Source organism: Beta vulgaris, chromosome 7 (assembly GCF_026745355.1).
Source record: "Beta vulgaris subsp. vulgaris cultivar EL10 chromosome 7, EL10.2, whole genome shotgun sequence".
Taxonomy (NCBI): domain Eukaryota; kingdom Viridiplantae; phylum Streptophyta; class Magnoliopsida; order Caryophyllales; family Amaranthaceae; genus Beta; species Beta vulgaris.
This window is the reverse complement of record NC_079208.1, coordinates 10,298,883-10,316,169: the sequence shown is the minus strand read 5'-3', so window position 1 is coordinate 10,316,169 and position 17,287 is coordinate 10,298,883. Positions and strand designations below refer to the sequence as shown.

General features: G+C 37.9%; 1 protein-coding gene across 2 annotated transcripts; it reads right to left on the bottom strand.

Annotated features, from left to right (window-relative positions):
• Positions 1-4,408: 4,408 nt before the first annotated feature.
• LOC104898657 (TSL-kinase interacting protein 1) lies at positions 4,409-15,502 on the bottom strand. Of its 2 annotated transcripts, XM_010685763.4 has the most exons (15): positions 15,113-15,502; positions 14,910-14,962; positions 14,014-14,217; positions 13,806-13,888; positions 13,672-13,719; positions 13,481-13,590; positions 8,704-8,788; positions 8,323-8,605; positions 7,677-7,775; positions 7,396-7,547; positions 7,061-7,299; positions 6,608-6,974; positions 5,568-5,975; positions 5,110-5,235; positions 4,409-4,949 (listed from the first exon to the last, which is right to left on the bottom strand). In XM_010685763.4, the coding sequence occupies exons 3-15, from the start codon at positions 14,138-14,140 to the stop codon at positions 4,695-4,697; spliced, it is 2,382 nt and encodes a 793-aa protein (XP_010684065.1). In that variant the 5' UTR covers positions 14,141-14,217; positions 14,910-14,962; positions 15,113-15,502; the 3' UTR covers positions 4,409-4,694. The 2 variants fall into 2 exon arrangements, with proteins under 2 accessions (XP_010684065.1, XP_010684064.1); XM_010685762.4 differs by lacking the exon at positions 14,910-14,962 and having other exon boundaries at positions 15,113-15,501.
• Between the last annotated feature and the right edge of the window lie 1,785 nt (positions 15,503-17,287).

Here is a 17,287-nt window from a genome sequence, read left to right as displayed (position 1 = left end):
TATAAATGTATTTTTTTTTACAATAAGTACACACAAGCAAAGAGACAAACATAAAACCCACAATAAAGACACAAGATAACACCAGACTGAAACAAAAAATGAAACCTACACCACCTAAATATCTACGCGACCATTATTCTAACAATCTAAAACATATTACAATACCCTAAATTCGTATATCAAGCATGTTTCTTTTTTACATGGTACGAGGAATCCAATGGGGGAGGAGATCCACGATTTCTTTTTGAACCAACATAACACACAACTTGACCAATCTTTGAATGACTTCTTCGGACTCTTGTACGAGCAAACTCCTAAGCATTAGCATTTAAGCCATTCTGCCTTTTTCCTTGAACCTTAAACAGACTTGAAGATCGATCAGCCACACTGTATCTCCTCTTCACAGTATTGGGACTTCTTTCATGATCCTTTCTCAATCCATCTTGAATTTGAACTTCATTCTTATTTCGGATCACATTACTCTTCTTCACTAATCTTATCATCCTCCAAGAAGTAACCGGGACATCCTTCATAACATTTGACGTTTCTTCTATTCTATGATGGCTTTGGGCATTAAACATGATATGAATGCCTTCAGATGAACTTTCTTCCTCATTGGGAAAGCTATCAACGACCTCTGCACTCTTAGAATCAGGATTTGTGGAGGCCCTTGCCAGTATATAGTTGAACTAGGAGGGTTAGATACACAAACACATGAAGGGTTTTCTTATCTTGCTGACATCTGCTCGAGAAACACACAAACACATGAAGGGTTTTCTTTTATTAGTGAACACAACTTTACCTTTGTGGGAAGACACATCCCTTTCTTCATTATTATTTATCAACCATACATCATGTAATCAACCCTTACATCCATATCCCGATGCGCTGGACCTACACTTGGCTTTGAAATAGGAATACTTGAATCACCAAATTCATTCCCTTTGTCCTATTTCACTTGCTTTTCTTGTAATCCAGGATTTGATTCTTGGGCTTCAAACTTTCCTAGAATTCGAATTTCTAGCTTCCCACACCCTAGACCGTTAGACGGATCATCATCACCCTCCCCTTGAATTAAAGGAAATAGGGCTTTCTCCAAATTAGGATACTATGTACTTATGTCTTTATTCTTTGGCTCGAGTTCCTTGGCTTTCAAAAGATCCTCAAAAGCCTTTTCCAAATATCCCATTTTCTTAAACGCTTACCCTCTTCTAAACAATCCTTAACATTTTTCTTATCAACCCCCCAAACCAGCGAGCACACCTCAATAATATTTTTGAACTTATTCAATTTTAAACCACAAACTGCAAGATTCAAATACAGGGGAATAACCAGATCCTTGAATGGGGGTTCATCATCACATAAATAAAAATCCTCACAAACTACGGTGATCACAAAGCATAATAATTTGATATCTTTCTCATACATGACAAAAGCACCACTGAAGTCATTTAGTCTAAATAGCTGATTTCCTTCTTCTTTTAAAGACGAAACAAAAGAAATTACTTCCTCAGGACCTGAGAATTTCTCAAACATCTCCTCTACATCTTTATCCTCATAGTCTAAAACAGATTCTGATGCTGAATAATAACAAAAAATGCACAAGATCTTCCCAGATCTTCAATCACAACCATACTTAAAAATAACACTACTAGCCAATGAAGAAAAACATCCCATCACACAACAAAAATAACTAAAAACTGTACTTCATCCGTTTCTAAATAAGTGCAACATAAAAAAGTGGCACATAGACCAAGGAATCTAGAGAGAGAAAATTGAGGACCACATTTAGAAGAAAAATTAGGCAATTTAATTAAATAAAACTCTCAACTAATTGCACCAACAACTTTATGCCCCACCACTTTCCACATGCCATCCACCACAACAATGCCACCACCGAGTCACCGGACCACCGCCACCACCACCGGAAAATTCTCTTTCCCCTCCCCCACGTATCCCTGGCCATCAGATACCACCCTCCTCAAAACCTGCCCACCGCAAAACACCATATCTTCCCACCCCCGAAACCAACATTCCAGATGGAGAGAGAAAAATACATAATCAAAAGAACCACAAAATCGAAACCCGGCCAAGTTGAAGCAATGATGGAGAGAGAAAATTTGCACTCTAGGGCAAAGAGATAAATTTAGCATCCAAATCTGAGGGTAGAGATCGAGAATGAAGGTAAGTTCTGTAGGGTTCTTCGATGTTCTTCAAGGTTTTAGATTTTAGGGTATTGCGATGTTCTTTGAGGTTTTAGGTTTTAGGGTTCTTCGATTTAGAATCGAAATTATAGATTGTTGTCGTTGAGGTCATGTAGGACGATGAAGATGATTTCTTTGCTTAGTAAATTGAAGAGATTAATTTCCACCATTGTTGATTTTTGCTTCTTCATTTTGAGAGAGAGGATTGGACGTGGTGGCTGGTGGTGGTGTCGGGTTGGTGGTGGTCGCATTGGTGGTGGTTGTAGGTTGGTGGTGGTCGGGTTGGTGGTGCAGAAGGAGGTTGGGTGGGTTGAGTGAGGAAGAGGGGGTTTGGATGGGTTGAGTTGAGGAGAGAGATGGGTCGGATGGGTTGTTTAATTAATGTTGTTTAGATTGGTTGATGATAAATTAATTAAGTTGTTGAGGAAATTAAGTAATGGTATTTTTGTAAATAAAAAGAAAAAACTTTCCATTTTGAGCTATGTTGCACTTATTGTAACATTTCTTAAAATGGGAAATGTTGCACTTATTTAGAAACCGATGAAGTATGTGAAATCTATTAGCCAACCAAAAGTAATCACCCCAATATAACACAACGAAAGAACAGGAAGAACGCAAACTCCCCTGAACTTGCAAACCAGATTTAAATGACCCAGACACCACACAACTTTTCACATATCAACTCTGGATTAGGGATGGAAATGGATCGGATTCGGGGCGGGTGGACCATCACCCGCATCCATCACCCGCTTCCATTCACCCTACCCGATCCATCCATCACCCGCCTAAACCTCCACCCGAATCCATCCATCCATCACCCGTGGGTGAAACGGGTGAATCGGGTGGTAATCGGATGATTTGTAAAAAAGGCTATTTAATTTAAAAAAATAAAACAGAACGTTTAATGACTAGATAATCATGGTTAACACTCACGAATTATTTGGTTAAGAATTCAGTTAACACAAAAAAAGTCTCCATAATATCAATCTAATAAAGTTTTCATATCCGTAAATTTAAGCAAATAAACCAACAACAATAATCACCAAATTACTAATAACTTAACTTCCACCCCAAAACAATAAATCTCTCCATTATTTTTCCAATAAAACAGCAGAATCACCAAAATATAAGCCCTAATTTCCAGTTCATGCATAAATAGGTTCAGAACTTCATTCTCAAATCTCAATGAAGTAAGCAACAAATGAAACTTTAATCAATTGACATAACATTAAAAAGGAAAATCCTCGATCAGATGACGAAGATTGCTTCTGCTTCTTGCAAAAAGGCCATGTTCATCTTCCAATAAATCCTTGATCTCCAACTTCACCGATTTTTTTTTGCGACGGCTGCACCCTAGATCTGAGAGGCACTGTAGCTTACTGCCGCCATGAGAGCCACAACTTGAGAATGAGAGAGAGGGAGAGTTTGAGAGAAAATGAGAGAGTCAAGGAGAATGAGAGGCACAGTAGAGATGAGAGTGAGAACGTGAGATGAAAGTGAGCACGTTACACCTTACGAAAATTAGGTTAGGCAGTGGGCCTTTAGGTTAGACCTTTATGTTGGGCCGAAAAAGAAAAAATGGTTTGTTAATAATAAACGGGTGATGGGTCGGGTTAATGGGTCGGGTGATGGATGAAAAATGTTCACCCGAATCCGATCCGTCACCCGCATCCATTAATCCGTCACCCGCCTACCATCCGTTTAAACCGGGTTTTTCACCCATCCATTACGGCGGGTGGACCGGGTGGGCGGGTGGTCCACTGGATATTTCCATCTCTACTCTGGATGTAGGACTTTAGACAGATCTGCAAACCTCAATAATTAGGTAATCATAAAAAAGAACCTGAAAAACGAGTCCACAAGACAGAAATTGAAAAGACAGAAAACTTGCCGGAATGATTGGTGACTCGCCGGCGACTGTGGGGAACACAGCCACCGGCGACTCGGCGAGCAGGATACTTTAGGCTCGCAGAGAATACATTTTAGGGAGAAGTTTCGAGAGAGCAGTACAAGGACGATTGGATAAGGGGGTTATTATATAAATGTTATTGATCAAGTTTGTTGATCGGCAAAAACTACAGGTCAAAATGCAACAAAGTATTAATTACAATCTTCGAGCTTTTTCTATCTCAAGTCTCAAGAACCAAAGTAAGAGAAGGTAGTTCCCTATCAAAGTTCTACAAATATCTGAGCAAGTCATAAAATGATTTAAGGGAGACGTTCATTTTCATATCTTTCCTGAAGTCTTCATAAAAGTGAATTTGAAATACATTTACAGTGACGAACAACATCAAATATGGGACAGAACTCTTTATGGGGTCCTTCACATGCAACTTCTGTACAGAGTGAAGGGAATATGTAGGCAGAACATATATACCTCAGCCACCACCCCAAAAAACAGACTAAGAGAAATTAATTTTTGATTACATGGCATAGAACTGATCAAGCCATCGACAAGCTACCGAGATCATGATTCCTGTTCTCCAAAACTTATACTTGAAGAGATTGCACTCCGGCACTATCTCTTGGACCAATTTTGCCAGCGAATGTAGCACCTCCTTGAGTTCCAGTAGCTGGAGAAGGGGGTCTTTTTTCATCCAAGCCAAAGAAAGAACAGTTTTGGAATGCATCAAGGCTGCTCGCTAGAAGACGATTCAAGCCACTCAAACTATCGCTTAAAATTAGATCTTCGCTATAGTATTTACATGAAGGTACATCCAACTCTAACGGTCCTAATGAGTCAGGCTGAAAAGCAAAAAAAAATTTAACAAGCAATGAGTACCACCATAAAATGACATGCTGCTAATGAAAAGACAATGTCACTTCTCTTTCTTAAGGGGACCAAACACAACTCTGAAAATTGAACAAAATGATAAAACAGAAAAAAGAGAAGATGAAAACATACCCAATAAATATCTGTAAGACTACTGAAATCTTTAGCAGAACTCTCTATTTCATGGGCATCAGATCGACACTCATTTATGGTGTCCACCAAGACATCATTCTCAGCCATCATTCTATCTTGTGAATCCTGCATGAATACAAAATTTTGTGGCAAGTCAAACAGCGTTTATGGACAGATTTTCTAGTACACGACACAATTGAAGCAATAACACATCTTTACCTATGCAATTTTTTTTTGCAGATATAACCTGATTTTTACTGAATAAATTTGATTGTTGATACTCTACAATTTTCTCATATGCAGTTATTGGTTGTTTTAGAATTGGATTGTAGGATACATCTCATTTCTACTGAAGTTAACTGTTTATTATTGATTATAACTCATTTTTGTTGATGAAAACTGAATTCTACTAATTATCTTTCCAGTTAAAGAAAACAGGCTCCAATTAGTAAAATTACCTGAACTTTGGTGCTGGTCCCTGCTAAATTTGTTCTAAAGGGCCCTGCACCGGCAATTGAAGCAGCAGCTGAGGCCGAAGTTGGAACCTGGTTAGATACAACTCTATTCTGAAATGAAAATGCATCACATGTTTCTTCGGCATCCCAAATTGATGATAAATGTGGAGAGGGTCCAGCAAAGCCAATCTTGCTTTGACTAATTATATGCGCAGCAATTGCTGCATCAAATGAGTCACAAGTGAATGGAATCTCCTCAACATGCTCAGTGTCCTTGAAATGAGTCTCATTACAGTCGACATCCATAACATCCGAAACTTCAGTTGATTGCTTCCCAGCAGTAGCATTTGTAACTCTATCAGCCCACTCTCTAGTGGACCAACTTGGATTCTTTATTGCTCTCTGACCAACCTACATAAAGCACAGGGGGTGAATATGAGAAGCTTAATACAACATGAAGTTCAGGCGGCAAGTATTCCTTAAAACAGGTCTCAAATACCATTAACCATGTCCATATTTTCCTCAAACGCAACTCATGTCAATTTACCAGATTAATCATGGTATCTAGATGTCAAACATCACGATCTCAATTAGATGCTCCCAAAACAAAGAATTACAGAAAAATAATTGATAGTAACCCAACCCCATAATCTCCTCAACCCTCTTATTAGCATGTAGAAGCACTACAACCAATTTAAAATGAAGAGACATTAAAAGTATATATTTTTCTATATATCCTGCCAAGAACCATATGCCATATGACCATAAATTTATTTGCCAGCACAATATAGCAATAAAGATTAAAAGGTGATAGAATGAAAGAAAACCGAAGCAAATCTTGAAGAGCAGAAAATTTATAGTAAAAATATAAGCAAAGGTCTGAAAATATTCAAGAATTACTACATGAATATGCAAATGCCAAGATGATGAAAAATGTACAGGTGTGCACAAATCCAGAGTAAATTATTTTAGTAAAGAGCAGTTATAATGCATATAGATGGCAATGCAAACCCATTTTTCTCCCAAAATATAAGGAATATTACCACATTTTTCATATTCGTTAAAGTAGAATCAACACAAGCTTCAATTCTCTTCGAAAATACACTCGATACCAAGTTCTGCATCTCAAAGGCATCATTGTGAAAATCAATGTCAGAATTCTTATTCGCTTCACCAGAAGTAGCAGCTGTTGACTCTTTAAGAGAACTGTTTTGTTTATCTGAGGTTTGATGTTCGCTTAGCATGTGATCGACAAGTTTTTCCAGCTTGTCTTCCACTTCTGTTGGTGGACATAATTGTTCCATTAGTGTTTGATTTCTTCTATTTTCTTGCTCACTATAATGGCTTGAAGCTACTGAAATCGTCTGTGAGCTGCCTGACTGAAGCTCATTGCTAGAGATCCAGCCATATCTTCATCAAGAAAAAAAAAAATTCTACAAATGAGTAATAAGCAGTTGAAAGTAACAAAAACACATGAAAAAGAAAGGCGAGACAACCTCAGTCGGAACACTAGAGGGCTACCAATCATGGAATAGACTTCAGCAGCAGTTACAACCGACTCCCGAGACCATCTCTGATATCCCAACAGATTTTCTCTCTGGATGCTGAAAGGGAAAAGCATGAGTTCCCCAGATGCTACACTGGAAGTTCCCCACTTACGATCAAGATGCTCCAGAATAGAAGATATCTTCTTTCGTGAACTTAAAGTCAGCTCCAAATGTGGATTATGCTTGTCCTGCGCAACCATCAAGAAAATACCAATATTGACACCTTACTTTAACTGCTTTTTATTGATACAAAGTAACATATAGAGAAACTACATTTATCTTACCATTTCCAGTGCTTTTCTGGTACTTTCATCAATTGGGAACAGCTGTAGTTTTAATTTCAAGATAGGTTGTAAATTGTCTTCTACGGCAATGCCTTTGGAAAGATTTGGTGAGTTCCCTTGTACTTGCATTGAAGGACCTGAATCAATTTGCTCTGCACAGTTCAAATGATCAGTACAAGTTTTGAGGTATCAAGAAATTGAAAATTTATAATTCAATACAGGTCAAGAAACATCGATGCTAAAACAACTGCCTGAACAGACAACACAGTCAATGCACTCACCAGCAGTGCGCTCCAGGTGCTCAGCTGCATCAGCAACCAAGGAGACACCAGCCATGGCAGCCTTCTCCCATCTTTTCATTGCAGCAGCAGAAGCAGCTCCTATACATAGAGAAAACGTGACTATCAATAAGTTTATAAGCCAAGGCAGGAGTTGCTCTTTAAGGATGAGGACTGTGCCAGAGAAGCAGAGAAGTGAAGCATAATGACACGAAAAGAATGGTTAATAGATTCACCAGTGAAAAAGAATTTAAAGCTCTAAACCTACTGACAAGAAACAGAGAGGGGCACATTCAAATTAAGCAAATATAAGTGTAAGTTAAGCAAAAAAATCGGGTAAAATAAGTCCAGCAAAAATACATTTCAGCCAAAATAAATTTAGTTCAGGTCAGAAGTCAAATATAACTTAGTTCAGCAAAATTAAGTTTGAGGAGAACAAAGCCAAAATCTTAATAGTTGTAGGATTAAAAACATACATAACTGACTTAATTATAAATCACAACCAAATGTATCCAATTAGGCAAGCTCATGAGTTCGGGGGGCAATGCTTACACTTTTCATCTGTTATAAGTTCAAGACCTTCTGAATATAGTCATTCTAACAAAATAAGACTGGTAACTCATGACTATGTAGGATGGTGAATGTGTACCAGTTTTTCGTCGTTGCCTGGGTGGCTTTGGATGAGAGGACTCTCCTTTACTGATACTGCGAATAACACCCATATTTGGATTACGTCGTGCTGAAGACCCTCGTCCTTGCCCTGCTTTCTGAACATTCTGACTGTCAACTACAACAATTTTAACAGCCCGTGCATCATTGCCAGACAACTTTATCTGATTTGAAGTAGTAGTTGATGAAGGAGGAGAATAATTTTCCCCCAGAGGCATTCGTTTATTAACATTCTTTTTTCGATCTTTTGTAAGTTGGTGTTCCTGCAAGCAACATAAAATTTTCAAATACAGAATTTGCTTCCAGAACTCAAAAGTCAAACTTCTATTCCTGTCAAAGAAAAAACTCAGTTCAGACTAACCAGTGCCTCTATAAATATTTTAAACCTACGCGGCTTCAGGTGAAGTTTTGAGGCCTTGCAACTGTATTTTTCCAGTAAAGACCACCTGTCAAAATCATATAACGCATAATAAGTGAATAAAATATACTTATAAATAAGAAAGCGAGCAAGAGCAATTGGTTTCACACATAATATCTGTCTGCTGAAGCAGACAACCTGAATGAACTATTGACTGACAAAAGTCTCACTAAAAAATCCAGTATTTTGCAACGGACAACCGCGAACCAACCCAAAGTGAACAATTTTGCAATCGCTAAATTATCATCCTTTGCAATTGAATTTCCAAATATGAGGGCAATGGCTTTTGACTTAAATCTTAAAATAGCAATAATTACTGTTGTTTCAACCACTGCAATGTCACTCTCTTTTCAATCGGTTAACATTAAAAAAAGACAAGATACCAAAGAAAGATCATGCCAACAACTCCTTGTCACTTATAGCTAGACGAAGACCAAGTACTCTTATCCATAACCTTTGATATTATTATTGTTACAATACTACACTCCCCTTCCAATAAATATATATATATAGGTCGATCAGTGTGCTTCTAACGCCAAGCGATTGAAGCTCGGAGTTAGGGAAGGCTATAACAGATTATCTTTTCTCAGTAAGTTGTGATTTGACTTTCTCAGTCATTGATTATAATCTTTACAAAACAGCTTCTACAGATGGCGAAGTGCATAAAGACAGAAAAACCCCACACAAGAAGGAATTTCCATATTAGAGGTAACAACCAAATGCCAAGGCAAGAAATTGTAACTTCATAGTTCAAACAATGTAATCATAAGGAAGTAATCAGACGATGACAAGAAAATATGATGACAGTGAATTTAAGGAAGAGTCACTTGGAAACAGCGTATAACCACAAAGTGTCAGGAAATTTAAGAACTCTGGCCCAATAGTATCGTGACATATTAAATTTTCTTCAATGTGATAGTTGAAACGACGCACAGATTATATGAACACTCCATTATCTTGTAGAATACCCAATAAACAATTCAAAGCTAACAAAACAATGTACCTAAGCATATCACGAGAAATCCACCGGCACTTACAGTTACGTATGGACTTCCGAATTAGGAGTATATGTGGACTTCCGAAGTCCAGTCGAATCCAGTCCAAGACTGGAATTAAAAAAGATCAGATCGGATTTGGACTTGAATTTCGAGTACAAACTACTTCGAATTGGACTAGACTTGGACTATTTTACACACACACACACATGTGTATATATATATATATATATATATATAGGGGCAAGATCACATGAGAATGCTCCTTATATGAGAAATGAGAATGAATCTCCACCACACGATTGGTTTAGAGTTACAACACTTATTCATTAGAGTTACATCCCTCTAAAAAAATTTGAATTCAAAAAAAAAATTGTTTTGATTTTCAATTTTTTTTTTCAAATATTTTGTTTTTGGAGTTACATCACTTTTTCATTAGAGTTACATCACTTATTCATATGAGTTATGGCGTGTAAAATTCATTCTCATTTCTCATATAAGTATGCATTCTCATATGAACTCACTTCTATATATATATATATATATAATATATATATATATATATATATAAAGAGAGGGGGGTGGGAGATGCGCTGAAAACCAAACTTAATTTCAAAACTAAAAACTGGGGTACATTTAGCGGAAAAGAGTACATTAAGAGTTTAAAGGAGCTCAAAAGTAAAAAAAAATTGTTTAAAATGGATTGGATTTGGACTCAATTTTTCAGTCCAAAGCAAAGGCCAAGTTAGTCCATCCAATTTAGAACTCTACTCGTAATGTTTGTCTCAAGGCATTCGAAAAGAGCAGAATCTAGTCCTCATTTCAGTCATTTCTTCCTTCAGCAATAGGGGGTTGATGCTCTATGAAGTAGGCTTTACAGGTTACAGAGGGAGTTGGGTTGTGCTCTACTTCTTTGATGGAGCACATGCTAGTAAAATAAGTTGGATTAAGGAGAAGCAGTAATGTAATCAAGAGGTGCTGTTATGCGTTTCTACGTTTCTGTCTATGATTTGGGTGCTTTGACGGGGAGAGCAATGACCACATCTTCCATGATAAGGCTAATGCCGCAGAGTAATATGGGAACAAGTGGTACACCTCTTTGTGGCAGTACCTTCAAGTGCTCTTGAACCTATTAGCTTTTCAGATGCCCAACATGTTAGGCATACTTCTCCTTTTTTTCTTAATAGAAGAAAGGATAACATTGCTAGATGGTCCCCCACTTTTCCTTATTTCTTATCTAAGATTATGAAATAACTACAATTTTAATTCCCATATATTCTACCTCTATCTTCAATTAGTTCCACTTGGGCCTGGTTTCCAAATGGTTCCAGATAGTGTTCATGACTAGCATGAATAGTCATCATAAACAGTTGTAATAAGCACTAACCATTAAAAGGTAATCTTAATGTAGGCAAACTTCTTGTTTATATATTGTATCAAAATATAATTTCTTATGCAAAATTAAAATACAAAGAGGCACATCCTAACCTGATTCTTGTCAAAACAGTGTCTTCTTATTTATACAATGTATCAGAAAATACTTGAGCCAACATATCACTGTCTGTGTACATAGCCTTAATCCCAGACAAGATACCCCAACTCTTCATATAGAAGGTCGTTAGTAAAAATCCTTTAATCAATTTGTTCCACAGGGGATTGCCTCAGCAGGATAGCACCAAAACCACCTGCCAGCTAGACAGAGATCTTTAGGCTAGATCTATGGCATCTCAGCTCCCCATACTACCTAAATATAAAACTATATCTGAGCTCACAAGATGATCCCTACTCTCTTTCCTGATGCCTTCTTAAAGAATCCTCACAAACACTCTCATGTAAGTCATGTTTGTATTCCGAGACATGTATAACACAAAGGATAATGACCTTTTCAACAATACAATTTCAAATACACCTAAGAAGGTAAGCTCTAAATTAGAGGGTCGTGACAGAAAGTCAGAGTTCTAGGGTTAGAAGTCGGAACCTACAGGAATAGGTAAACATTAGAGCATACAGCTCGCCAAGGAAGAAAACCTGCCAAGGACACTCTCTCCCCCCCCCCCCCTCTTCCCCTCTCCCTCTCCCCCTCTCTCCCCCTCCCCTTCTTTCCCTCCCTCCCTCTCTCCTCCTCCCTGTCCTCGTCCCTCTCTTCCCCTCTCCCTCCCCACCCCTCTCCCTCTCCCTCTCCCTCTCCTTCCCTCTCTCCCCCTCCCTCCTCCCCCCTCTCTCTCTCTTTTAAGCAAGATGAATCTTCAGTCTTCACCACTTAAATCTCCTATAATATAAAAAAATATGGCCGTCATTATTTTCTATGTAAACTTGTGACATTTGCTTATATATTTGATTCGGCACCACAATACTCATCATAAAAGTTTTTAAGAATTATGTTTGTTTTTATGTGTTTTGAATTGTCAATGTTTGAGGATTCCAATTCCATAATTTGTGATTAATTTAAGCACATAGGTACAGAAATATTTATATACATACAAATTCCACGATTTTGACTTTGTAAACACCCATTTCATATAGATATTTAGGATCAACATTCAACAACTAGGATTAGAGAAAAAAGTGTGAAGGTTGAAGGTTGAAGGTTCAAGTTTTCAATTGTGCTAAAAGGGAAAGAAGGAAGATTATCCAAACAGGAAGGTTCCACTATCTAAAAGCTTCATTCAAATTAAAGTTCGAGCACTTGATATATTAATTACAGTCCCACTTTCACAAGTTTTGCAGATTAGCACCAATAAATAAAACCTACATGTACAAATGCAATAATGCAAGCTACAAAAGTCAAAAGAGCTCCTAAATTAGCCATATTTTCCAGTCAAATAAAACATGCTCTTTTAAGATAATTTATACGATAAATAGACAACGCAAGTGATTGTTTATATATAACAGGAGAAGACGTCTTGGCGCAGTGAAGCTGAACTCTGCCAATTTTGGAAAGGCTAAAAACAAAACTAGAACTAGCATAATTTGAGGACATGACGGGCTGATGGTTTTTCAGTAACAGAAGAAGAAAAGTTGGATAGTTATTTTCACCTAGAAAAAGTTGAAGTCGAATATATTTCGACACGTTTAGTTATTAATTAAGTGCTATTACCTTTAAAAACCTTCAGATAAAATCAGTACAAAGGTAATGATTTTAGATAAGTTCAATTCACAATAAGTTCAGTCTAGGGCTACAAAACATAGGTAAACTCAGTTTGAGTCTAATACAATAAGTTCACACTAGACAAGTTTAGTCACATAAGTTTGGGGTTTAAGCTTTTAATAAAGGCAACGCTACTTCCTATATCACTTCCAGTGCAAAAAAACTTTTGGAAAGGGGAATCAGGTCTGGTGACACCTCTCACTAGTAAGATCTAAATCCGCACACATGACAAGGGACATATTATAAACTGGTACAAACCACACTGTGGCCAAGTGCCTCAGACCCTCAAGGTCTGAACTTGTCTTGCAACTCTATTAGTTGTCTGCTCATTCAGGGGGCCAATAAGCTGCTCAGAAATTGGGAATTCACAAACTTAGTATTGACGCTAACGCAAGTCACAACCTACAGCTGAGTGAGCCACAAAGCACACAAGAATTACTCCTATGATGCAGGAATGTGGAACTTCTACAACATGGTCAAATAACTGCTATAATAAGACAAAACATTCCTTTAACATGCCCACAAATATAATATATATGTACACAGAATTAGCAAATGTACACAGAAATCGTATTACCAACGCAGCATCGCAGCATTAGTGTCTTTAGAGTTTTTAGCATCCAAAGACAAGTCAGGACCCAGTAACTTGTTCATGCGCCTCACAAGTCGGTAGTAATAATGTCTGACCTGGTTCATAACAAGTATAAGTTGGAATTTGTTAATAGTATGTAGAGCATGAAAACAAAAATATGCACATATATAGGATACCTGGTCCTTATTTTTACTTTGCACCCGACATGTGATCTTTTCAAAATTCTGCACTTAAGAGACAATATTTCCTATTAAAAACAATATAACCAATTAATCATCCACCTGCATTACTACCTAATGAGAGAACTTGCCTTGCCAACTTGCCGCAACGCAGTGAAGAAACTCTCCTCCTCCTCCCGTGTCCATGCAGCCCATTGCCGCGTTGGTCGTTTAGCTGCAATTCATTCCCATTTCATAATAAGTTGATGACAGTCAAAGTTTGCTCGTTCTCACTTTCAAAAAAAAAAACAAAGCTTGCTGCTTCCCCCTACAGAAAACATTAAACCAACTACAGCTTACCGGGCTGTGAAGTGACAATGTCGTCAGATGAGGATGGTATTACAGCAGGTTCTTCATTGTGACCAACATTAGTATCAGAAAAATGGTGTTCAAAACATGGTAAAGAGGTTTTTTCCGTTGCCTGCATGCTTACAACATAACACAGTGTCTAGACTTTCATGCCGTAACCTTTGAGTTTTATTACCAACTGTACAGCCTCCAAAACTACATTCACCATCAGAAGCTTAGTTAAATAAGACACTGATATAGCTTAAGGACACACCAATAAAAAAAAGTGAGACAACACAATTAATTCTACGCCAAACATAACATAAAGGTGCATAATTAGATGGATATCACACAAAACAGAAAAAAGGTGTGATATCAATATAATAGAACCAAGATACTCATTAAATGACAAAGATGAATTTGTTGGCATACTACGAAAACCTGGCACACGAATTGATGAGGACAATTGCTCCCTAAGAGTAAATCTATTTTCTAAAGATGGAATGAATGCAAAAACAGGGACAAGAGCAAAAATATTATCGGTGATAAGATCTCATTTAGCATCAAAGCTTATGCTCCGCGAACGAAAGCTTCCAAACAAATTAAAACCCTAGTCACACACCATAACTACAGAAACACAATGCAGTTATGTTAACCTACTACCAAATTACTTGCGATAAATTATCAACTAAAATCTCAGCCTATCCAGTTAAGAGAAAAACCAGTAACACTTAAATCATCACGCCTTAACCCAAAAAAATAATAAATAAAAGACTAATTTCATCTAGGTATCACTAAATTCATGGAACACAGACGAAATTCAACAAATTATCAGAGAAGGCAGTCAAAGAGATTCGTAAGGAATAATCAGATATTATAAAGATCAAATTTCTGGGAAGAAAAATAACCTAATTGCCGAATTTCAGAGTTGCACAGATGATTATAACTCAAATAATTCGCCCTAAGTTACGAAATTGGAAGACAGAAAAGGCGTAATTGTTTGATAGGAATAATATTTATGGAAGTAAGACAAAAATTCAATGAAATTAAGAGGAAAATTCGATAAGAAATGAACCCTAAAACGGAAAAAGTTGGAGAGAGAAAAATGTACCAACAAGCAGATGAGCGGTGGAGGTAGCAAATTGCCGTAGACGACTGCAGCCGGGGCGGCGAACAACCTGGTTAAACTTCTCTGCTAAATTTTCTTTTCCTTTTTTCTTTTTGTTTTCCCTTCTTTTCTGATTTAAATGTTACTTTTGTGTCCTAAAAAGCATACTTCATGGGGAGTAATTCTTTTCTTTATGGGGGAAGAGATTAGTGGTGTCAAAATATGTTTCAACGAGCTTCTCTCTCTAAAAAGTGAGACCATCTCTCTCTAAAACTCAAAAAGAGAAAGCTGAAGGTTCTTTTCCTGCTTCTCATTCTTCCAAACAAAATTCTCCCTCTACCATCTTAGTTTCATTCTTCGATACTCTCATAAAATGAATCATCACCACAACACCTCCCAAAATTCTGAACCTAATGAAAACAATGAAATTTATAATCTTAGAAGGAGGGGTATCCAAATAGAATCGGAAGATGCTGATATCACCCCCGATGATTATATTCTATATAACTCAGTTCTAGGCAAAGTTAAGGACGTTCGAGATTTTACAGAAACACAAATTGGAAATTGGGTAACCTCTAACTGGCTCACTCATGATGCTATCCAAGTTAAAAAGGTGGGGAAGATATTTTTCTTCCTGTGCCAGGATGCGAGGGATCGTGCAAGTCTCATTGATCTAAGTTCAGCTAATTATCAGGGAGCTCTCTTCCTTTTCACAAAATGTGTACCCTACACATCCTTTAGGGACCACTCCTTTCTGCGACACCAATCTGGATCAAGGTTGAAGGCCTGCCCCTCCTCTACAATAAAGTGAGCATAGCTAAAAGAGCTTTGGAAAAATTAGGAAAAGTCTTGTACTTCGATAGTGTTTCCATGGCGGAAGGTTTCAAGGACTACATTAGAGCAAAAGTTATTATACCCATCAATAATCCACTGGTTCCGGGATTATTCTTCAATAGACAAGAAGGGCCAAGAGTCTGGATTGACTTCAGGTATGAGGGTGTATTTGTGTTCTGCTCCAAATGTGGTCGAATTGGGCATAGAAGACCTAGATGCCGGATTCCTTTCGATATTGCGCAGAGGCACTTCGAAATGGTTCTCGCGGATATTGGGCAAGGAGTGCATCTGCAAGTAACATCCCAGAGTGATATCCCGCTGTTTACTAATAAACTAATAGGCCTGAAGAGAGTTGAGAGAAACAGAACTTCCTCTCTCAATCTCTTAGATTATGTCGAGGACAGGGACCAGGAAGGGGATAGTCACTCGGAGCATACAATACAAGACGACGTAATGGATGAAGATAATTCCGACTCGTCCGACTCTTCTGGAGGGGGTGGTCCACCCTCTAATGGCAATGGGGAAGATGACGCTGCCCCTCCGAATAGGGATAATGGTGACCCTTACCACCAAGTGAACCAACCTTCTTCTTATCCTAACGAAGCCGGATCATCTAAAAGGAAAAGGAGTTGGGATTATTCACAAAATAAATTTCACTCTCTACCAATGCATGTTGATCACTACACCAAGAGGAGCAAAATATCATCAAGGTCTACTGTTCATAGCAAGAAGCAATCAATGGTCAAGTTTGCCAGGGAAAAAACTACGTCCAACCTGCAGGGCACTATTCATTGGAAGACTAAAGACCAAGAAAGAGTGTGGCCATCAATGCGGTCTCATCCACCTAAGAGGAAGCATTACTTCACTGAGCATGTGTGCAAGGAGGGAAGAGAAGAATTAAAGAGGCAGAGGACTGGGCGACGGGCGTTTAATGCGCATGGTATCCCCAACCACCATCTTGGAGAAGCGAGCCATCATTTATCAGGTAAGTATTTTCTTCTAGCTGCATGTTTTACCATTATGTGGAATTACGAGGCTACCCCCTTCTCTCATAAAGAGGGTAGCAACGTAATTTTGTATAGTAAAGTTGCAAGAAAACACCCGGATTTTTTCTTTCAAACTGTGTTTAGAGTTTTTTCACTGACATACTGGGCTAGAAGAAATAATCCCTCTGAAAATTCGCCAACTTCAGTTCACTCCCACTCCTTCCAGTACATCTATTTATACCTAATCCTACTCAAAAGTTTAATGCCTCAGACCTACTCCACAGCATCTTCCAAAAAGCTCCCAAAAATGGCAACAAACTCAAGAGTCCACCCTTCTTCCTCACTCAACCCACAAAAC

Bases quoted from the DNA above. Each gene is read 5' to 3' on its own strand.
- LOC104898657 (XM_010685763.4), bottom strand. From the start codon at position 14,140: ATGCAGGCAACGGAAAAAACCTCTTTACCATGTTTTGAACACCATTTT. The intron at 8,606-8,703 runs GTTAGTCTGAAC...TGTTGCTTGCAG, and splicing joins AAATATTTATAGAGGCACTG to GAACACCAACTTACAAAAGA. The intron at 6,975-7,060 runs GTTGTCTCGCCT...TTCTTGATGAAG, and splicing joins CCTCTAGTGTTCCGACTGAG to ATATGGCTGGATCTCTAGCA.